The sequence below is a fragment of the Exophiala oligosperma genome (genome assembly GCF_000835515.1).
Source record: "Exophiala oligosperma strain CBS 72588 unplaced genomic scaffold supercont1.13, whole genome shotgun sequence".
In the NCBI taxonomy this organism is placed as follows: Eukaryota; Fungi; Ascomycota; class Eurotiomycetes; order Chaetothyriales; family Herpotrichiellaceae; genus Exophiala; species Exophiala oligosperma.
Window position 1 is genome coordinate 533,684 of NW_015622830.1, and position 22,661 is coordinate 556,344.

Sequence of the window (22,661 nt, forward strand, 5' to 3'; positions counted from 1 at the left end):
GGAAGCTGAAAGAAAGCCACCAAAGGTCATGTCTTCAATGCAGAAGTATGAACCCACCGGGGTTGATGAATCAGCGACGATACTGCTCACCTTCCCGAGAGGCTCGCAAGGTGACGCTCATGGCGTCGCTACCACTTCGATGCGAGTGGCTACAAACCCCGACAAGAAGGGTACGGCAGGACCTGGCGTGCGAGTGCAAGGTGATAAGGGTGAGGTCCAGATCATGCCACCTATTCAAAGACCGACGAGGACGAAACTAGTGCTGCACAATGGTCTCATCGAGGAGAAGACATGGACACCACCGGGACCAGGCGTAGGCAGTGGATGGAGGAACGGGTTCGGCATTAACTTGCATCCCGAGGGTGTTGGTCATGGCATGTTCTGGGAAGCGGATGAAGCCGGGTTGGCTTTGTTGGAAGGACGCAAAGAGAGTAGGCTCGAGAGCTTGGAGGAGTCGATCACGATTATGGAGATCATGGATGAGGTCAGGAGACAAGGTGGCTTCACTCTGCCAGAGAATATCGAGACAACAGACTATCTGATATGATGACGATACAGGATATCCATAGCTACAGCCTTAAAGGCCTCGAAAGCCTCCAAGGGAGCAGATAACATTGCACGACATCCTGTACAGGACCATCATGGCTCGTGTAGTCAATGCACTTATCAAGTTGGAGAGTTCATATGTCTATGCTTCTCTGACTCCCTTAGCACTCATGGAGCTAGTTTCCATCCCTGATGCTTTGGAAGTAAAGAAATGAGCTTGAATAACAGCAGATCTACACATCTGGAACCGCCATGATGACTGCTCTCGTTACCAGGTATTCCTCTACACCCCACTTCCCACCCTCCAAGCCAAATCCACTTTGCTTCAAACCTCCAAAAGGAATCTCGCCGCCTGAAAGGACACCAGTGTTGATGCCGACCATGCCTGCTTCCAACTGTTCTGCAACCCTCCATTGCCTTGCCCCGTCTTTCGTGCAGACGTACGAGCCCAGGCCAACTTCACTATTGTTTGCCATTTCGATGACATCTTCTTCCGTGTCAAAGGGATACAGTGCTGCGACCGGAGCAAAAATTTCTTCACGGTGTGACAGCATAGTCGGGTTCATACTAGTCAGTACTGCGGGTTCGAAGAAGTTCCCATGTCCCGGGATTACATTGCCGCCGTGAAGTAGTTTTGCGCCGGATGAGATGGCTTCTTGCACGTGCCTGGCTGCCTTCTGTACGCCTCTCTTCGAAGTTAGTGGGCCCACTGTCACGCCTTCGAGGAAGCCGTCGCCAATTTTGAGATTCTTGAATTTCTCGACGAGCTTGGCGGCAATAATGTCATGGATGCTGCGCTGGACGTAGATCCTGTTCGCGCAAACGCAGGTTTGCCCTGAATTCCGTATCTTCGCGCTCATGAGGATATCAACGGCTTGGTCGAGATCAGAGTCCTCAAAAATAATGAAGGGGCTGTTGCCACCCAGCTCCATGGACAATTTCTTAAGAGAAGAAGCACATTGTGCCATCAGCAACTTGCCGACTGGTGTGGAGCCTGTGAAGGAGAGCTTTTTGACGATCTTGTCCTCGCACAGTGCTTTGCCAACGGTCTCGAGCTTCCTCATCGCTGTGACAATATTCAGGATGCCCTTTGGTAGGCCAGCTTGCTCCCCGAGGAATGCGATAGCGAGGGCAGTCAATGGGGTCTCGCCTGCAGGCTTGACCACGGTGGTACATCCGGCAGCGATCGCGGCTCCTGCTTTCCTTGTGATCATGGCGGCAGGGAAATTCCAAGGTGCAAGACACGCCACGACACCGATAGGCTGCTTGATAGCAAAGACTCGATTTGATGAGTTGGAAGAGGGCACTATTTCACCATAACAGCGTTCAGCTTCGCCGGAGTAAAACTCCAAGTAGCCTGCCGCAAATGTGATCTCGCCCTTGGCCTCGGCGTACGGCTTTCCATTCTCGAGCGTCATGAGGGTCGCGAGGTCGGCACCGTTTTCGTTCATGAGATTGGCCCATTTGCGAATGATTTGGCCCCTTGTCTTGCCTGGCGTGGTTTTCCATGAGCTTAAAGCCGACGCCGCAGCTTTCGTGGCAAGTGTTACGTCCTCGATGTCCATTTCGGGTAGGGTGGCTAGTTTCTCGCCGTTGGAGGGATTAAAAACGTCAAACCGCTCCTGGGACTGAGCTGTAACCCATTGGCCATCGATAAGAGCCTTTTCTATGAAAAGGGTTTTGTTGATAAGTCTATTAGCCATAGCTTTTGACATCTAACGGCCCGAGTGAGGAATTGTGGCGGAACGAGAGGGCGACTGAGTCGGGTTTCAGAAACGAGCAAAGGATCGAGAGGGAAAAGTTCTTCTCTTCCGGCAATATATTCTCATAATGACATATTAAATTCTCCCTTTGCCCACTTCAGAGTCAATAATCCGAGGAATAACAATAAACCCACGCGTCGAAGCCATGAGTAAGTCACGATATCCGGCGCTCATAACTTTACTGGAAGGCTCAGCTCCACACACACGCATTCTACTACTCCATTTGGAATGCCGCACCACATTGGAACTTTTCAAATGCTCGGATAAGTCTCAATGGGATAGTCCAACCTCAACTCAGGGCTTGCGGAGCATGACACCAAGATTAAATGAATGCTTTGATTGATAAGTGGTGGCGTGATACAAGTTTACTGCTTGTTTGCCAAATTCGTCTCGACTCCGCTTGTGATATGCTGCCGGGATCGCTCACGAGACGGTCTCTATACCTCTTATAGCTACTGAAGGAAGTGAATCTCCGCAAAGAGTTAAAGACTGCGGAGTACTCTGCCTGAACGTCAGGATATATACTGGCATCCGAGAGCTGGCTTCGTTCTGCTAAACAATTGCATCTAGGCACACCTAACCACCTAATTCTTACCATGTCAGCTCAAGTTGTGAAACGAACCTTTCAGGCTGAGCCCAATGGCCGAATTTTGGCTTGGGCTGAGCAGGACAACTGGACGGATGAGCGAGGGCCTCTGGGGGTGGAGCGTGACAGCCCTCCGCTCGCTCCTCTCACCGCTGAGAGCCCGCAATGGCTTCGCGACCTTCACATAAATGGCGTGAGTAACCCTCTCAGGCTTTCTAGTTTGGTCGAATACTGAGAAACACATCAGTGGGCCATAGTCAAAGGCGCGGTGCCGAAAGAAAGAGCTCTCAACTATGCTGAAAAGGCGGAAGATTGGCTCGAAGGCTTCAAAATGGGATATAAACGGGACGATCCCTCGACCTGGAAGTCTACAAACATTCCTCGACATCGATTCGGAGGGCTTTTTGACCAGTGTGTTCAACAAAAACTGATCAAAGATTTGGACTGACTGTGCCAAGCTTCTCCTTCGCCCACGCTCAATTTGTATGGGATTGTAAATCAGAGCCGGGTGTCAGAGAGATCTTTGCGGAGATCTGGGGTACAAATGAACTTACGGTTTCATTTGGTATTGAGCTTGTACCTCGCCCATAGCATTGCTGACTTTTGAAAGACGGAGGGACACTGGCTTTTCCGACGCCCGACGAGCCTGATCATGGCAGGACACCATGGCCACACGTGAGTCGAAACAATGAAATGTTCCATTCAGACAGTGCTGAATCTTTCGAGAACAGGCTGATCAGAGCGCCTATCGACCATGGCCCCACTGTATACAAGGATTACTGAATCTCGTACGTCTATCTTAATTCTCTGGCATTGTGATGTCGGCTTTTCAACTCATCAAATCAGCTACCCAACGGTCCAGACGATGGCGGCCTCGCAGTCATGACTGGAAGCGCACCGCTCTTCCCAAAGTTCTTCAAAGAAAACGATCCCGTAAGTTGTTGGACGGCATCTGCTCCACTCCGAGTATGATGATACTGATTAGTGCAGCCTGAAGGTGGTTGGATGAAGCGAGACCACCTGAGGTGGAACGATGTACAAATGAAATGGTTCGAGGACCACGGTTGTGAATGGGTGAAACCCAGCCTAGATCCAGGCGACTTCATCCTCTGGGACTCCCGGGCTGCTCATTATGGAGCAGGACCAATGTCTTCTAATAAGCGAATGGCTGTTTGTGAGTAGTGGTCTCTGTATCGACTATCTTCTTAATGACGGCTGACATTACTACAGACACCTGCTATAAACCCATTAAGTTCTTGACTGAAGACCAAAGGCTTCGCAAAGTAGAAGCCTTCAAGCGAGGCTACATGACGGTAGGTTTCAACCCGTAGCCTTTTCTCTTTCAAAACCTACTGACCGCTAATCAAGTCTCACGATCCTACGGATTTTGTGTTGAAAGAGGAACAGATGGCAGACTGGAACATCCTCCACCCTTATGGTCCTCCCACTGTCAACAAGGAGACTCAGCAAGCGATCGGGATTATCCCATACCGGAAAGACTAGAGTAAACTATCTCGAAGACTTGAAAGTCGTTTCAAATACAGAAATCTCTGCTCTAAAAGGGCCATTTGGTCACATTTGTAGACAGCAGCGGTACATGACAAGTTGCGTAATGTCACTCTCTGCTGCTTGAAGCACCTTATATGACCCGGTCCTTGCGATTATGAGTGCGATATGATATATGCGAAGACCCGGCGTAGAAAATCGTCAATAGGCATGTCTTGTACAACCCATGGCTCTGTGTTGATTCTTACGTACTGCTCAGATGTCATTCTTCTAGTCCCCTTTACAGCCTGCTTCATATTAACGTTGTAGGTCAATCCACTCAACTCCAGGATGCAATGCAGAGTTCCTTGCTAGAGGAGACACTAATTATGGGCCAGTCACACAGAGAAAAGTGTAAAGTCTTGAAATCGCACGATTCCTGGGATGCGATCTACCCCTGCCCCAAGATCATCGTCCAGGTAACTACTTTTAGTTCCCGCCCGAGAAGCGGCAAAGCTCAATTTGTGTTTCCGCCATCAACTACGGAAGATGAAAGGGGAAAATTCGGCCTGAACAATGCAGGTGATGCAGGAACGCGCCTGTGACAGTGCAAGTTTGCTCCGTAAACCTGATCACTCTGCAACAGGATAAAACGACTCAACATTCTCGATAAGTCTATAAAAAACACCCTCACACTAAATCAAAGTTGCCCTACGATATGACACCACATCCTAAAGTGAAGGTTGCCATTGTGGGGTTCTCCGGCCAGGTGGGCAAACGTCACACAAGACACGTCCTTGAAAATGTCGAAATCGAACTCATCGCCCTCGTGGACCCGTCCACGAGTGCACTAGAGGTCAAAACAGCCCTCAAGGTACCAACAGCGATACCGCTTTTTGATAGCATTGGAGAATTGTTTCAGAGTCCAGAGCGCCCGGATGCTGCGATTGTCTGTACACCCCCAAAGACGCACGTGCGTATTGCATCTGAATTGGTGGAAGCCGGGATCCACGTCTTTGTCGAAAAGCCCATTAGTGACGAGATCGAATCGGCGCGGGATCTGATCAAGTTGGCACAGGAAAAAGGCGTTAATCTACTCGTTGGACATCATCGCCGGTTCAATCCTTATATCGTGGCTGCGAAAAAGGCTATTGACGCAGGTGTCGTTGGCAATGTGGTGGCAATCTCTGGCCTCTGGACAGCCTGCAAGCCCGATTCATACTTCAACGCCGATCCAGCGTTGGCCTGGCGCAAGAGTCGATCCAATGGCGGAGGAGTAGTGCTGAACAACTTTGTGCACGAGGCCGACTGTATGCAGTACCTATTTGGGCGGATTGTGAAGATCCACGCGGAAGAAACCATATTGCAACGCAGCCATGGCCAAGGCCCCGACGGAGCGGAAGAAGGCGTCGCTCTGACGATGCGTTTTGCCTCTGGCGCTGTTGGAACTTACATCTTGGCCGATGCCGTGCCAAGCCCGCACAATTTCGAGATGGGTACGGGCGAGAACCCGGCCATCCAGCAGGTTAGGCTGTCAAGCGACGATGAGGTTGACATCTACAGAGTCTTCGGCACCCGTGGGACTTTGAGTATCCCTGACATGACTCTCTCCAACTACGCCGCGACTGTAGAGCCGAGTTGGTTCGAGTCAATTCGGCGCCAAAAGCTGGAAATCGACTCGGACCCGCGCGTGCCTTTTGAGAGGCAGCTCGACCACTTTGTTCAGGTTATTCGCGGCCAGGAGTCAGCTAATTGTGACGGTAGAGCTGGATTGGAAGCGCTACAAGTCTGTCATGCCATTCAGAAGGCTTTACATGGGAATTCCACCGTCGACATCTCCTCGTAGGGAATAATTGTTACCAGCCTAAGCCATGCTGAAATTGATGTGGTGTTTCCTCATGACTAGATATAGCCCGTACGGACCATAACTGCATTTATCCTCGTCGTTCCAGAGATATTCCAAGAGATTGGCGGCTTCTCTCACCTGACGTACGTTGATCCTTGATTCATGATGCAAATTGTAAATGAAGTCTTTGCGCTGGTGCTCGCAGATCATGCAAGAGCCAAGTATCATGACCGGCCACAGCAATAAGGTATGAAAGGGCGACAGCATAACGAGCGGGAATAGGGGGAGTGCAGTATCAAGGTGGCGCTGGATTGCCACAATGACCTTGGGATTGTTGACAACGGAACCACACATGGACGCTTTTATAAAAGCCAAGAGAGCTTGCCGATATATCTCTCCTGTTGCAATATGCTCCGCTTCCCATTCAATCATCTCCGAGGCCACGGGCGGTGTTTGCCATTCCATTAGTGTCTCCACCAGTCTAACGTAATCGACCCTTGTTTCCGCGCTCGCGCTGCTCTCCACGGACTCTTCTTCGGCGAGCCTATGCATCGCTAGCATGGAAATTTTAGGGATCAACTCGAAGAGACCTTGCCCACAACTGAAGAAGACGCCAAAAGAATCGTACTCCTTCAAAAAGTCGAAGGAGGTGAAAACTGAGTCGAATGGGATGGCGCGAGTTTCGTCTCGACCGTACGGCGTTATACTGTTGACCAGGACAAGATAGAAATATACTTCGAGGGCAAAGCCTTGGATGAATTTGACGTCGCCGCACATCTTTTGGCGAGGCTCCTTGAGAAGCTTTAGGACAAGTTGGCGGCTGGCCCTCAAATGTGGGAAGATGCCACCGTGTGGCTCACCGGAAATGGCCTTGAACACATTTTAGTGTCTACTGCATCGTTGGAGGACACAAGGATACTTACCTCAATATGACAAACAACAGCCAAGACTAATAGCAGACGGAGAGTTCTTTGAACATCCTGGTGAGCAGACTCACCGGCAAATACTGACCGAAGATTCTGCAAGAGAAGAGAATAATGCTGGCGTGTGGCAAGTTGAATGTCCAAATTTCCCCCTGTTGTATGGCTGAGATGCACCCCACTCAAGGTCAACACAGAGTGCATGAGCAGATCATCAGACCATGCCAGAGGCAAGACCACAGTGATAAAAGGGTTGCTGGAGAGAGGTTTCGCCACCAAGAACGTGGACGTCTCCTCCAGGTAGTGCTGAAGCAAGAGAGCGGAGCTGGAGGTTTGAACAATAGCTCGCTCTGCGCTTATGAATGACGACTGGATTGGGTGCCATCTGATTATGGCTGCGGTGTGTTCATCTTCATCACCGGACTCGACATCGACAACGCTGATAACAGGCGAGACGGATTCCTGTGACGACAAGTTCTCGTCGAAGAAGCGACCTGTGTCTGCAGTATCACTGCTGCTGCTACTGCTGCTGCTGACGAGGGAAGGAGGAAGGAGGAGGCCGGAATCACTGTCTTTTTTACAATCAATCCCCCTAGTTGATGCGGGCACTGGCCTCGACGGTGGTGAGTTCTGTTGCATATCCCGAGGGACAGGCCAACTACAACGGATGAAATTGCGGGCGCAGCCTGTGCAAGTGGGCTTGAGCTCGTCACATTTCTTTCGACGCTCTCTGCAGGTGAGACATCCACTTTTGGTGCGAGTAAAGACTTTACTTCGTGGGTAACCCATGCTAGCCGCACATTTCATTGACGCTTCAGGTGATTGGATAAATTTCTAGATGCCCAACCGAGTATTTCATCAGGCTTACTTAATGACTCAAAGAGCCATCAATTTTTGTGTCTGGAAAGAGTGCGATGAAGTTGCCCCCGGGGCAGTGATGAATGGTCCCATCCACGAGGCGAGCGAACCGCGATAAGCCACTGATTGAGAACTAATAATTAGTTATCGAAACGAAACGCAACCGCGGTGAAAGCTCTGGGTCAGATGCTGAAGCAAGGTGAACAGCAGCACTGGTCCGAAAACGAGACGATATGACAGAAATATTAAGGTCTGTCATGCCAGTGCGCTGTGTCTAGAAAGTAGAAAGACTCAGACGAAGAGCGCTAAGAGAGGAGGAGCTCGGATATTTGAGGAAACTCCGCCAGCCTAAGCGCGGTGCGTTCTAGCCGGCGGTAGGGAGTAGCCCCTCATGCAATTGATAATTGATTGGTTGACTTACAATCAACCTCGGTCGACGGTGAAGCATTTCTCAGTCCTACACACGATGACAGATCCCTGTGTCTTCAAACGCAAACAAGAGGTACGAGCAGTGGAGAACGATACAAATGTCTTGGTCTTGGAAGTTGGGAGCCTTCAAGATGCGGTCGACTATAAATATCCAGCAGCTTTCCCATGGATGAGAAGCCACAAGCACAAGTGCCGCATTGTTTTCTGTCTGCAACAATATGGCGCCTCGCGATGACAAACCAGAGATCAAGTTTTACGATGCTCCTGGGATGCCGGAACCAGGCTTTTATTCCCACGCAGTCAGCTTGAATCAAGCCGGTCGCCTGGTTTTCACATCGGGAATCATTGCCCAGCGAGCAGATGGTAGCTTTCCCGATTCTTTGGAAGAACAAATCAAAGGCGTCTATAACAATCTTAAGGAAGTCTTGAAGATATCTGGTGCTACTCCAAGAGATGTCATCAAGATCACCTGGTATCCGGTCAACTGGTCTTTGGACCAGGGTGAGGGATTGATCAAGTCATTCCTCGACTTCATCACCGACGAATATGGGACAACTTATCGACCTATCACAACTCTAGTCCCGGTCACCAAACTCGCCATGCCTGATGCCAAGATTGAAATCGAGGCTGTAGCAGCCATTGGCGGACACGCATCGCCATATGCGGGACCCTCGGCGAAGGCGTTCGAGAGACCAGTGCCCCCCTTCAAGGTGGATGTGGTGGTGGTGGGTGGTGGTTTCAGCGGCGTCCAAGCAGCTTGGGATGTCCAAAAGGCTGGTCTCAGCTGTGTTCTGCTTGAAGCAAAGCACCGCATTGGGGGCCGCAGTCGCTCACAGAAACTTCAAAGTGGGCCGGGCATCATCGAACTTGGAGCCACCTGGATCAACAAGACTACACAGCCTAAGGTCTATGCCACTGCCAAACGCCTAGGTCTAGACATTGTCGAGCAATATACGACAGGAGACGAAATATGGCAACTCCAGGACGGAACAGTGATCCGCACGAATCCAGGCTCGGTAAGTCACGATAATAAGCCTGGCTTGTATGTTTGGGACAGATACTAATTCAGTCCCACTTCAGCCCGAGGTTGATTTGGCCAAGAAGTTCAATGCAGAACTCTATGAAGCAATTGAATCGGATCTAGAGAGAGTAGATATCAACAAAATCGAAACTTTTCCCGGCAACCTCGACATGTCTATGGAGACGTGGGCGCAGACCAAAGGACTCACCGACCCGGTGGTAAGTAAACCTGCTTTAAAGTTCTTCACGAGCGCGGTTGTCGGCCGCGACCCGGAGGAAATTGGCATGCACTACTTCCTTGATTACATCAAATCTGGTGGTGGGTTCATCTCCATTGCCACTGAAGGTGAAGCAGGAGCGCAATCTCTCAAAATCAAACAAGGTGAGAATGCGGAATGATGAGCTAGACCCAAAACTGTACATGGGCTGACGACTGTTCTCACAGGCACATCAGCTGTCGCCACTGGTCTCGTCGACGAAATGACACCGGGTTCTGTCTTCATCAATAGCCCTGTCGATAGCATCCACCAGAATGCCGATGGAGCCCTCGTGCAGACAACTACGGGCAACCAGATCTTCTGCCGCAAAGTTATCATTGCCATTCCAACCAACACATACGAGAAAATCAACTTTTCACCACCACTGCCACACGACAAGCGTGCTCTCGTCTCACGTACCAAGCCAGGCGTCTACGCCAAGATGATCCTCACGTATTCTCGGGCATGGTGGAAAGACATTGGCTTAGTAGGCAAGTTCTCAAGCTTCAAGGGACCAATATGCTTCTCTTGGGATATCTCCGATGACTCCAGAGGCCAATATTCGCTGGCCATGTTCATTGCCGGCGAGATTGCAGCGCGCTGGGCGAAGTTAAATGAGCTCCAGCGCGTCGAGGCCGTACTCGACCATCTCGTCGAGCTGGTCGGACCAGCCCACGCACAGCTTGCACAGGACGTCCTCGAAGTCAACTATGTCAACTGGTCCGCGGAGGAGTATCTTGGCGGCGCTCCAACGTCGACAATGGGTCCTGGACTATTGTCTCGCTACGGAACTGCACTACGTCAGCCATTCGAGCACGTCCACTTTGCGGGCGGTGAGACGGCGTTCGAGTGGAAAGGGTATCTTGAAGGGGCGCTCCGTGCCGGATCTCGCGCTGCAGATGAGGTTATCGCTTGGGCAAAAAAAGAGGGTGCCATCCAAAACGTGCCTGCAAACTTGTGAGGGGTTTTTCAGACCAGTGTGATCATGGCACGATGTGTGACGTAGCTACTAGTACAAACAAATATGTGATTGTTGCCTCATTGAATGGGTGGATTTTATGATGGTCAGAAAGGTCCAGATGCTGTCCTACAGTACCAAAGTACCTGACTAAGGCAAACCCAAGTACGTGTTTGCCTCATCAACGAGTTGTGGTGCTTAGAAACTCTCCAAGAGTCTTGGCTAGATTAAAATTATTGATCGTGGATGAGTGTACGGAGTAGATATCAAACAGCTTCACAGATTTAGTTCTCTTCTCCATCATCCGACGCTCGTATCGCAGTGTTCGTCTCCCTCTCCTTCTCTATACTTCTCGAGTTTCAGTGACAAGTCGAATAATCAACGAGCCCAACCGCACCACAAGCCGTCATCTCTAATCGTTAAACGCGGTGCCGGCTTAGTGTTTACACAGACTAATCCAGCTAATCAAAATGCGTACTTGGTATCCTGGTCGACCGCAGTGATGCGTAGGCAGAATTGCTATTAGCGTACGTCACGTGTCAATTTTCGTTGCTCTACCTCACAGCACTCGGGCTTTGTGTCGTATTTCATAACAATGAAAACCCATTCTCTATGCCTATCAGCTCATTACGAGACGGTGAGGGTCGACAATGGACAACTTGTGCACGAAATCGGAACTCATTATTCTGCGTTTCTCAGTTCCAAGCTATGGACACTTATAGCGAACTTCTCCGAGAGCCGAAACGCGGTGCATAGCGTTTCAAGCCCCATATGAGACTAGACACTCCTACAAAGCTTAATCTAGGCAGTCAAGCGCGGTTCAAGCAATCTTGGGAGGCTGACGCTAACCATCGCCCCCTCAATGATAGCACCCTCGAGTCTCGACCAATGGACACGGCAAAGTCACGGCTGATTCTTTCCTGCGGGGTTGGACTTTAAATCCCCAGTATCCCCGGACAATGCATGAAACTATTCAAGAGACCGAACAGTGTGACTTGAGCCACCGAGGCCTCCCAAAGATCCTAGCAAGCATTGCCTCAGCACCATGGACACGAAAACATCAAAGATGGGGAGCAGCGGTGAGAGACCATTGCCTTACATGAAGTTTGAACTGATGGGAATCTGCAGAGATAGAACGTACCACAAGCGTGGCTGATGGTACTGTTAAAACCCTCGTCGTTGGAAGCACGCCGGACAAGGCACAGTTCAACTCCTGGAATATTGTGGCCTTCGCCTTTGTGATATGCAACAGCTGGGCCGGTGTTGCCGGCAGTATCCAGCTGGCACTTCTCCAAGGGGGACCTGCCACTTTGATTTACAGTGTCATCCTCTCCTCGATCGCATACATGAGCATCGCCATTTCCTTGTCCGAACTCGCCAGCGTCTACCCAACTGCGGGAGGTCAATATCATTTTGCCTCGATCCTGGCTCCCAAAGCATGGAATAAGGGGATATCGTATAGCTGCGGCTTGCTGGCTCTCTTCTCGTGGATTGCTATTGGCGCATCAGTGACCATCATTCCTGCTCAGCAGATTATGGGCCTTGTTTCGGTGTACAACGCAAACTTCGTTACCAAGCAGTGGCACATCTTCCTCATTTATCAAGTGATAGCGATTTTTATTTTGCTTAACAACCTGTTTCTGCTGAAGAAGGCGCCCTGGATTCACAATATTGGATGTGAGCAATGTTGAGTTTCGAAATGTCACCCAAGAGACTGACCATTTTTCAATAGTTGCTTTGACTATCTGCCTCTTTCTGGCCGGATTCATTGGCCTGCTAGTGCGCTCCACGACGAAGGAACCTTCGAAGTTCGTGTGGGCAACATTTATCAACTATACGGGCTGGCCAGATGGTGTGTGCTTCATCATTGGCCTCTCGACATCTTGTTTCATGTACAATGGTCTGGATGGAGCGATGCATATCGCTGAGGAATGTGATAATCCTAAACGTACGGTACCTAGGGCTATGATCAGCGCAGTTACTATCGGCTTCGTCACTGCTTTCGCCTACACCATTGCCCAGCTTTACGCACTCACTGATATCGACGCCATCATGACCACCACCGAGTAAGCAAAACATCTGATCTTCACAATCTACTGAGTGATAACATATACTCACGGAGCATACTCTTAGATATATTCCCATCTTTGTCCTACGACAGGGCTTTCGATCGACAGCGATGGCCACTGCCTTCATCATAATTGCTATGGTCATGACAATCTTCATTCTCAACGCCATTCAGGAGACGTCCTCACGCCTCGCGTGGTCCTTTGCGCGGGACAACGGCCTTATTTTCTCCTCTACCTTTGCTCAGATCCATCCCAAGTTGCAGGTACCCGTTTGGAGTTGTCTCCTCACATATGGGGTGTTGGTAATTTGCGGATGTGTCTTTGTTGCGTCAACAACTGGTACGTTCGATTCTCATCAAGAATTTTTTTTATACCCATAATGACCACTGACGCTGGCACTGTCCTCGCCTGTTAGCTTTCAACGCTCTCATCAGCTCATCGATTGTGCTACAAGAGATATCCTTTGTCATTCCCGTAGCTTTACTTCTTCTTCGCAAGCGGAGCCCCAAGTACTTGCCACCGAATCGTGCCTTCGCAGCTCCCTCGATTGTCGGATGGACTGCCAACATCATTGTTGTGATCTTCACCATGACTACGACAGTCTTCTTTAACCTGCCCATATTCTTACCCACCACAGCAAAGACCATGAGTGAGTCATTCCCCATCTTACCCTTACAACAGCTTCAGCCGTCGTAAAATCAGCACATGGTTTGCTGACATTGGTTGATATGTTTGAGACTATACATGCGTCATTCTGGGCATTGCGTTGGTTCTTGGTGTCGTAAACTGGTTCATACACGCGCGCAGACTTTACAACGGACCGACTATCAAGATTCAAGGTGAAGGTGAACGGCAATGGACTTCCATTATCGTGGGCCATGAAGACTGAATAGGCCAATGCCACATAGGTGGCATCATTTGAGGTTTATTCTCATTTTTGAGTTGTGTCTGGGCAGAAGGTGAGCAGGCAGGCTCAGCCTTGCTTTTCACATGGTGCAGCGCAAGCATGTCCTTATCACCCCGTCCAAGCTAGCGAGGAGGACTACAGACAGAGTGTCTTGTCAATTCTATCTCAAGCACCCTGACTCCCTTGACTGATCAAGACCTTCTACTGTAAATCCTGTGACCTACTCACATTCTTTTTTGCCCGAAGACAACAGGAGGAAAAAGTTCTCTCCGCGACTTTTTCGCACGTCCTCAATCCGTCTTTCTAGGACCTGTCCGAACTAATTAATTATAGTATTGTAAGAAATACCTTATAGTTTTTGTTTTTATGTTATGGAAATGGGGATTTGTAAGTAGTAATTGCGGATCGAGAAGGCCAATACCCGTATCTGGGAACTGTGATGTCTTTGCCTTGACTGCGCATCCGCCTGCGATCTCAGTGACAAGAGAGACTCTAGTGGTCAATTCATCAGCACAGAGTGGCTTCAAGTGTTACTCGGAGACCATTCTGTCCTAGTATGACTCACAATTTTTATGATAGCCATTGACGCCGGAGGCAGATTGATGGTGCCTGTGGACCAGAATGCCTTGCGGGATAAATGAGTCACACTTTTCTGCTCGTATTCGTGGAACGTTAGTAACCTTAAAAGTTGAAGATGTAGTAGTTGAAACCTGCCTGTACAAGACAAATACAGTGTGCCATGGTTTCATTTACTATTAGTACTATTTATTTCCCCCAGCCTATCCACAACGCCCTCCCCGCCATTACTGTGCCACAGCCAGCCAGATTTCTGGCCTTTCTGGTAGATAATTATGGTTGAAAATTAGAGTGCAGGACGGCCTTGTCCGTCCCTTGCATCATTGACAGGTCATAACATCTAGGTAATATCACCTCTTCCGGCCACAAGAGTCGTTCTGCACAGTCCCGCAGAGCAGAAGCATTTCTTTGTATGTGATCTAAAAGAAAGATTTTGATGCCCTGGAACTACTCAGGTAATTGTGGAGATGCTCTAAAAGTAGAGCAATACCAATTCGTGACTCACACCACGTTACATAGTTAAGCACAGAAGAATACCAATTGCATGACTCACACTATGTCACATCGCTTATCTCGGCCACATAGAGACCTCTCACTAGACGGCCCAATGACTTATATCCCCAGGATTCTCAGCCACTCCTCGACCTTTGTGCCTATTTTTCTAGCTTCGGCCTTTGCGAGACCAGAGCCTCCTTAAGCAATCTGAATCATATCATACGCCAGCAAACCAAGATGTAACGAGGCGCACTCCGTAAAGAAAGCAATAGGTGGCGAAAGAGACAAATAACGAAGCGTCTCATAGCTGGCTCGGCCCGGTCCCACAACGACTTAAGTCTATGCCAATATGATATCCAAAAGTCGATCGCACAAGATAACAAGGACACATATACTCGAGATAAAGGCCCATCCTGCCAGGAACTATGGAGCTTCTCCGCCCCCAAAAAAGCCTACACTGCCTCCGGAAGCTAAGTCAGTAGAATCAACCATAACTTTTGCACATGTACGGCAGCCGACATGACCCTGGCCGCTCCTAGACATGAACCCGAACTGAGGAAGAAGTCATACGACGATCTACACCAGCTATCTTGTGTAAGCATCAAGAAGCGAGAGGAGGTAATGGCGAGGGAAAAGATGGTAACCGCATAAGAGCAGGCTTCGATGCTGCGGAGTACGACCCAAGAATCGGAACGGTGAGTGCAGCGTCGCCAATTCGGCGTTTTCTATTGTCCATCAAAGATGAGAATATCCCTTTCACTCGCCGATTTGAATGCCCGGGGGGCCGCTTAATACCTTCGGACTTGATATCTAACTTGGAAAGATACCTGAGACCATTCTTTTCAGCAATCAAATGAAACTTCGTGTGTTCTCTGGGTTATAGCATGCTAACCTTGTTCTTCCACGTTAACAGGTTCAGTAGACTATGTTTGAGGTCCGAAGCAATCTCTCCAATCGACATCTTTCCTGAGCAGATACACATCCTTGTAGGGTCAGATAAACAGGGCATGATACTTAGCCCGCATGCCCAAGTGGTCAACAGTGCCCCTTTAGCGGAACTTGAGACTTATTTGTGGGACGAGCTTGAGTCTCTGGCCATCATGGTCTTCTTTAGCAGTTCCTTAAGTTCTGCCAGTAGCTCAAGGTGCAAAGCAGACCTCTCTCTAAGTATTCTAATCGCTGGCGCCAAGACAGGTTTGCTGGGGCGTCTTCGAAAATCATCCTTCAATTCCACTCGTCGCGAAGTAGCTGGTTTCACCTGAAAGAGTAGCTTCAAGTCCTTCTACAAGTTGAGCGTAGAGCTTGTCCGATTCAGTCTTCCCGGAAGAGGAACGGGCCTGCAAATCCGAACCGACGTCGCGATCCTTGCTTTTCGATTCGAGCAGACCAGGCGGGAAAAGACTTTGCGGCAAGACTGCGTCGCAGGGTATATCGGCACGCAGCTCCGGGAAGTGCAGGAAGAACTCTTGGCTCATGGTATAGCATCTCATATCCTTCAACCGAGCGATTGACAGGTCTGAGTAGCGATATAGGCCCGTCAACGACTCCTTAGTATACAGGTCTGTATTGTCTCGATTCCATGTGAAGGTGACATGGGCTCTCAACGCATCCATGAATTGGTTGGTGGCAAACTTTAGCGGTGACAGTAATATCTTTTCCCGTAAGCCAGGCCAAGGAAAGTACTCGACAAGTGGATCATGGCTGACTCGCTTCAGTATAGATTGTGGGGTGTAACAAGGCGGGATAAGAGTGTCCCAGCCATTACCAGGGAAAAGCTGGCGAAGAAAGATCAGGCGGCAATTGCGGAGGTTGAAAAGTCGTACTGCTGCTGACTGGCGGAAATAGACGCGCTCGTCCAGCTCTTTTAACCACTGCCAGCCACGGTCGAGAGAGTAACGCTCGATAACGGATGTCCAACCATGAAAGACAGCGCGAATGGCGATATCCTCGTCGAAATCGACTGTGATGGGTGCCGAGGTCGGAATGCTAAGAATCTGGTTCAGAATCGCGCCCGCCAGGTACCATAACCGGCCTTCGAGCGCTGTATTGCTAGCTATCGAGGTTGCAAGCTGGGTGATTGATTGGTACCTAGGGTGAGGTGGATCTGTTGTAGTGGCAGCCTTGGTGTTTGTGTCTTCTACTGACAATGATTCCACTGGGTCCACTGATTCTACAAATTTCATCACCTGCATCGGGAAGTCCTCCATCGATTCGACGAGTTCGTCAGTGGCCAATACCTGGGCAGGATTCTCCTCTGCGGGCGAACTTATCACTGAAGGCGGGCTCGGCGAAGTCGACGCCATGGGTTGACAATCATCACGCTTCTCACTCCCAACAACGGGCTTGAATGCAGCTTGAATTTTATTCTCGTCTTCGTCCTTAGAAGGCGTCTCTTTCTCTACCAGTGCCAGCTGCCTACCGATAGTATTCAGCACGCCTCTGAGCCGCCGGATCTCGGTCTCCTTCTTCTCGAGCTGATGCAACAAGTCCGCGACACGGTCGTCCGAGTCCGCACGAAGACTCTTGACCAGACTCTCCAAGTAATCGATGTGATTACGTGTGCGGGCTCGTGATTGGCGCTGTGCGGCTCGATCCTGTTCGCGCTTACGGTCGAGTTGAGTCGATGTCATGCGACGCGGCTTTTTCGGCCCCGGAGATGAAGAATCGCTCTTGCTATTGTCAGAGGCGGATCGTTTCGCCATGGCGAGTTTCGATGGTGCTGCCGACCTGGTGATGTTGTTGATGGAGATAGTGGTGATTCCAGAAGGAATTCCAGAGATGAAAGCATGGCCAGTTTTGAAGATCGGGGAGACAGCCTAATTGTTAGTGCGGGGTCCTGGTCGACCGGACCGTCAGCTGTGGGGAAGACGGGGGATACGGAGTAAGCACATAGCTGCCGAGGCTGCGATTCAAGAAAAGGTTGTTCTGGCCGAGCCCGCCATGGCTAGACTTGCGTGATCAGTGCTACGAACAGAGTGTCTCGTGTATATATATACCAACGCTATTGATAATTGCACAAGACTTCTTTTTCACTTGTGAAGGTACACCGCCTTTCAAGATCAATATCTACGAACCGGGCCGAGCGCTGAGAGTAAGTGGCGTGCGTCCATCTACACCAACCTCAAATACAGCTTCACCGACCTTGCTGGCAATTGCTGTGGTCCCCGACAGCTCATAAGTACGGCCTGCCAGCAGACGCTCAAACCGCAGCTGGAATAAGCCAGCCTCTTTGCCCGGATACAGTACCAGATCCATGCCCTCGCCGTCATGAGAATACGCCTTGGCCACCAGGACCTCTGGGAACGGCACGCCAGAGAGAATGGGCCCTCTCTTCACGCACTCAGGCGGCCCGTTGAGCACCATGTCAACCCAGTCCTGGAATCCACTCAACCTCGCGCGAATGGCGGACCCAGACGATAGAGTCGAGAGGCCTTTGTTCTTCATCGCGCCAGTCTTGGTAGTGATGACTGGGTGGTATTTCTGATCCAGCTGGCGGAGCATCTCCTTGGAGATGGCCTCGTCCCCAAACTCGGCGGCGGCGGCAGCGAAGAGGGCGCAGATGGAACCTAGGCCAGGCTTGTAGTTACCGGGGTCAAGTTTGTCCGCTCCAACGAGGTTTACCAGCTCAATTGTGCCATCCTCTTTCCACTTAATAGATTCATTCTTCGAGAACGCCCAGTTCCGGTGCGCGATGTGGGGAAGGTATGCGGCGCAAAGAATCGAATTAACGCCATCTGCGAGCTTGCCGGCTAGTCCTGGGATCTATGCTCTTGGTCAGTGAAGGGGTCGGCAGGTAGGCAGGTAGTCATTACCGTGAATCCGGTCAGTTCGGAACGAATAGGGAGGATGGAGCCATCCTTGGTCGTGAACTCCTCTTCCAGGGCAGTCTCAAATCGATGCTTCAGGGAGGACGCATAGTTGAGTCTCAGGAGACGGTCAGCAAAGATCATGCCGCTGATACCGACTAGATTACACATGGTATAGATCCAGTTCGGCTCACAGCTGAAGAGACAGTACTGGCCCTCGTTCCAGTTTCGATAGACGGCGTCGGCAATCCGCTTAAAGTCGTAGGGGTAGGCATGTGACTTATCGACTTCAAAAAGTAGGGAACCAGGTTTTGTATACCGGTCATCGCCTGTATTGGACTGATAGATGCCAACGGCCTGCAAAATGTAACCCGAGACCATAATGTCGTCTTTGGCAATGGGGTCAAAGTTAAAGGCATTGAACTTGCCCCAAAGGGTTTCCCACTTCCAAAAGCCAACGACTCTCTCGGTCAGACTCTTTTCGATGGTATTACGCATGGCTTCACTGAGGTATCCATGGAAGTTAGGTGCATAGATATGTTGGTAAACACCTAGGTCGCTGACGGTCTCGTATAATTGGTAGCGAATAGCTGATGTTTGGAATTGGTCGATCACGTCATGGTAGCTCAGGTCGTGTTTTGCTGCCAGGCCAAGCTCGATAAACCATTGCAGAAATCGCAGATTCTCTAGGCTGACCTCTCGAGAACCTGGTGTGGCCTTGACTCCCATTTTCTGGCTCTGTTGCACAGACTGCACCAAATACTCATTCCTTGTTTGGCGTTTGAGGCTGGCCTGGCGGTTGGAAGCTTGTGTCTGGAATGTAATGTATAGTATGAGAATAGCGCAGACTGCTGTCCAAAGAGGTGCTGAAAGCTCAAAGAGGGAGTCTCCCGCCAGGAGCACCGCGAGGCCAGCAGTCCCGACCCAGAGCAAGATGGGAAAAAGAAGGCCCCCTGCGCCGAACCAAGCGAACAACATCAATGGGATCAACGCAATAGAGATGATGAACGCAATCATAGACGGAATACTGAGGACTGCGACAAGTCCTGCACCTGGGAAGAGCAAGCCTAAGCTACCTGCTCTGATCTTGGTGGATTCAGCCGCGTAGAACCCGTAAAGCCCAGCTGTAGCCATGGCAAGGTACTGCGACAATGTACGGCGTTGGAAATGCCACTTAACCCTGCCATTTCCGACATTGTCAGGGATGAGGACATCTGAGGAATCAGGGTTCAGCTAAAGGACCTTGAAATGTGAGATCGAACTATACTTACCGCGCCATTCAAACTCGCCTACCAGGGAGCGTCCCTCAGACTTCTGATCAATCTTCTGTAAAGACGGCATTGCTCAGATGATACTGTCCGTCTGGAAATGAGCGGGCTAGCCCAGATTATCAAGTCTTTCCATGCCGAGCTGATCGAGGGGAAACTGCATATGGGTCACTTGGTCGCGAGATGCTCTGACACATGTCCTGCGTCTATTGACCATTTCCTCGGCATACATACTGGGGGCATGTCTGTCCGGAGAGTCGATAAAGGATAGATAAAGTTGGCACTCGGATGACTGACCAAACCTGCATATACTGCTGCTGGGGTTTGTGTCGGGGAAGCAAGTGTACGATTCAAGATTCATGAGTCAAGGTCTCCAGCTACAGCAATTTCCCCGACGTGCGGGGCGAGTTGGACCTGGACTGAAACAAAGCGGCATCAATGACATTCGGAACCGAAGGTCGACTGCGAATCTTGGTGACAACCTCCAGGAAACCTTGGGACAAACCCTATTCCCTCTAACACCATGACTTGACCAGCCTGGCTCGTTCATGTGCCGAAGTCACCCTTCGGAGGTGCAACAGCTCAATGCACAACGCGTATTGTAGAAGCACGCCCGCGCACACCTGTCTGTGCCACTGCCATGGTTAAGCGTCTCGATATGGCCAGCAGGCCAATATCGATCTCTCAGACACGGGGCATCGTTACATCTGCAAATGGCGATTAGATAGACACGGCAGTCGAAGCGATGGCATGCTGCGTGATAACAGCCTATGTCATGAACAGGATCATCAGGGCATGCGAGATTCTCAACCTTGATATGATCAACATCAAATATAACGATTTCGACGACGGTCAATCATTCGACGACGATGCGAAAAGCAGCCATGAACCACTCGTTGTCTCAAAATTTGTAATTGAAGGAATGACTTGTTCAGCCTGTCCAGCAGCTATCGAGACGGCCATCAAGCATCTCAATGGTATAGAGGCAGTATCAGTCAGCCTGCCATTCTCACGAGCTTCAATTGCGCACTACAAAAGCCTCATCTCGACCACCGACATAGTCGCTGCGATAGAGAAGAGCGGATATGCTGCGCGATGCGGCTTACGAACTGCACAACAGAATTTCGACCTCACCAGGCACAACGAAGATCTTGCGAAACAGAAGACCTCTTTCAGCAACGCGGTAGCTCTTTCATCGTCACTTACCATTATTGACTGGATCAGGGTCAGGGTGCTTTACATCTCTCCTCTCTGCATCACCCTCGGTCTTGTCCGAATCCTACTGGCGTTATGGTGTCAGGTCGTCGAGGCTGAGTGGGTTCATCGCCGTGCATGGCAGAAAGGTGGGTTACTGTCGCCGAACATGGACACTCTAATCAGCCTTTCGCTGATACTCGGGCTGCTTCTATCCATATTGCAAACATTTTTATATGGCTTAGATGCAGATGCCACCTACTGGTCCTCTGGCTCCATGTTGACTGTTGTAATTATTGGGGGCCGATATATCGACACTCTCCTCAGGAGGCACGCTAAACAAAGCATTGCACACCTCTACGATTTACAACGCCAAGCAGCTTCAGTGCAACTCTATCAGCCGCCTCAGATTCGACAGGCTCATATGACTGTCAAAAGTCGCCCTTTGAAACCATCAATACGAGTACCAGCAATAGCCTTGCGACCTGGCGACGAGATCTGTATCAATCCTGGTATGATTATTCCTTGTGATTGCTACGTCACAGTAGGGGCGAGCACAGTCGACCAAGCCTCCATGACTGGCGAATCACTACCGGTAAATAAGGAAGTGGGAGATTTTTTAATGTCAGGAACTCGCAATCTCGCATCAAATCTCGTTGCAGTTGTCTCGAAGCCTCAAGATGAATCTGCGCTCGAACAACTGGTGTCGAATGTGGTTGCGGCAACGGAAACTCCGTCAGATTATGTAGCGGCAGACTTCATAAACGGCCGGCTTGTCCACTTCCTGATAGTGATATCAATTTGCTGCGCATCCTACTCTTTTCTATCCGCGAACAATTCCCTACCACCCTCAACGAAATTCATATATGCTGGCGAACGAGCAATGGCCATCTTGGCCTCAGCGTGCCCTTGCGCCCTTGGCCTCGCAGCACCTTCTGCGATCATGTCTGCAATAAGCGCAGCATTGGGAAAAGGTGTCCTTATCAGAAGTGGCTTTCATGCTCTTGAGAAGCTGGCCTCAGTCTCTCACGTGGTCATGGATAAGACAGGAACTCTAACGACGGGGCAGCTCAGCGTAGCCGCTGTGACAGGCTCGATCGATCATTTTACATGTATGATGATATGTGCTGCGGAGCGTGTGGATGCCGCGTCACACCCTGTCGCGAAGACGATCTTTCGATGGGCGCTCCAGGAGCTGCATGAAGAACAACGACACACACAGCACCAATTGAAAGTCATCGATTCTCACAGTGAGCCAGGAAAAGGCGTCTCTTGCACCGTAAGGCCTTCTCCCAATGCACCGTCGAATATCGAAGTCCACATAGGCACAGCAGCGTTCCTCGCCGAAAACAATATTTCGATCCCTATCTCCAATCTACCGATGCCGTCTACGCAGGAATGTGGCATTACGGTACATGTCGCTCTAGCAAAAAAGCATAAGGCAATCTTCCACCTCCTCGATACAATTCGGCCTTCAGCATCACTCATCACACACGCCCTACAGGCTAATCTCGGGCTCTCCCTAACGATGCTCACAGGTGACAGCGCCTCCGAAGCCGCCCGCGTCTCTGCCCAGCTTGGAAACGTCCTCGTGCTCTCATCGCGCGCTCTTCCACATGAGAAAGGCGAATTCATCGCCACGATACGAGCCTCCCCTCTCTGTCGCGGCGTTGCAATG

The 22,661-nt window shown here is 50.3% G+C and overlaps 6 protein-coding genes across 6 annotated transcripts; 3 read left to right on the forward strand and 3 right to left on the reverse strand.

The window, feature by feature from the left end:
• Positions 1 to 779: 779 nt before the first annotated feature.
• On the reverse strand, positions 780 to 2,249 carry PV06_10521 (uncharacterized protein; the record flags this gene model as incomplete). Its single annotated transcript, XM_016412078.1, has 1 exon — positions 780 to 2,249. The coding sequence occupies one exon, from the start codon at positions 2,247 to 2,249 to the stop codon at positions 780 to 782; it is 1,470 nt and encodes a 489-aa protein (XP_016257698.1).
• Positions 2,250 to 2,905: 656 nt separating this feature from the next.
• Positions 2,906 to 4,398, forward strand: PV06_10522 (uncharacterized protein; the record flags this gene model as incomplete). Its single annotated transcript, XM_016412079.1, has 9 exons — positions 2,906 to 3,088; positions 3,143 to 3,306; positions 3,354 to 3,460; positions 3,506 to 3,570; positions 3,627 to 3,683; positions 3,742 to 3,832; positions 3,881 to 4,069; positions 4,126 to 4,208; positions 4,264 to 4,398. The coding sequence occupies 9 exons, from the start codon at positions 2,906 to 2,908 to the stop codon at positions 4,396 to 4,398; spliced, it is 1,074 nt and encodes a 357-aa protein (XP_016257699.1).
• Positions 4,399 to 5,098: 700 nt separating this feature from the next.
• On the forward strand, positions 5,099 to 6,226 carry PV06_10523 (uncharacterized protein; the record flags this gene model as incomplete). Its single annotated transcript, XM_016412080.1, has 1 exon — positions 5,099 to 6,226. The coding sequence occupies one exon, from the start codon at positions 5,099 to 5,101 to the stop codon at positions 6,224 to 6,226; it is 1,128 nt and encodes a 375-aa protein (XP_016257700.1).
• PV06_10524 (uncharacterized protein) lies at positions 5,920 to 7,935 on the reverse strand (the record flags this gene model as incomplete). The annotated part of the gene is made up of 2 exons (XM_016412081.1): positions 5,920 to 7,096; positions 7,150 to 7,935. The coding sequence occupies 2 exons, from the start codon at positions 7,933 to 7,935 to the stop codon at positions 6,245 to 6,247; spliced, it is 1,638 nt and encodes a 545-aa protein (XP_016257701.1). The 3' UTR covers positions 5,920 to 6,244.
• A 716-nt stretch (positions 7,936 to 8,651) lies between these two features.
• Positions 8,652 to 10,671, forward strand: PV06_10525 (uncharacterized protein; the record flags this gene model as incomplete). Its single annotated transcript, XM_016412082.1, has 3 exons — positions 8,652 to 9,449; positions 9,514 to 9,835; positions 9,899 to 10,671. The coding sequence occupies 3 exons, from the start codon at positions 8,652 to 8,654 to the stop codon at positions 10,669 to 10,671; spliced, it is 1,893 nt and encodes a 630-aa protein (XP_016257702.1).
• Positions 10,672 to 15,932: 5,261 nt separating this feature from the next.
• Positions 15,933 to 17,417, reverse strand: PV06_10526 (uncharacterized protein; the record flags this gene model as incomplete). Its single annotated transcript, XM_016412083.1, has 1 exon — positions 15,933 to 17,417. One exon carries the CDS (start codon positions 17,415 to 17,417, stop codon positions 15,933 to 15,935), a length of 1,485 nt encoding a protein of 494 aa, XP_016257703.1.
• Positions 17,418 to 22,661: the final 5,244 nt, after the last annotated feature.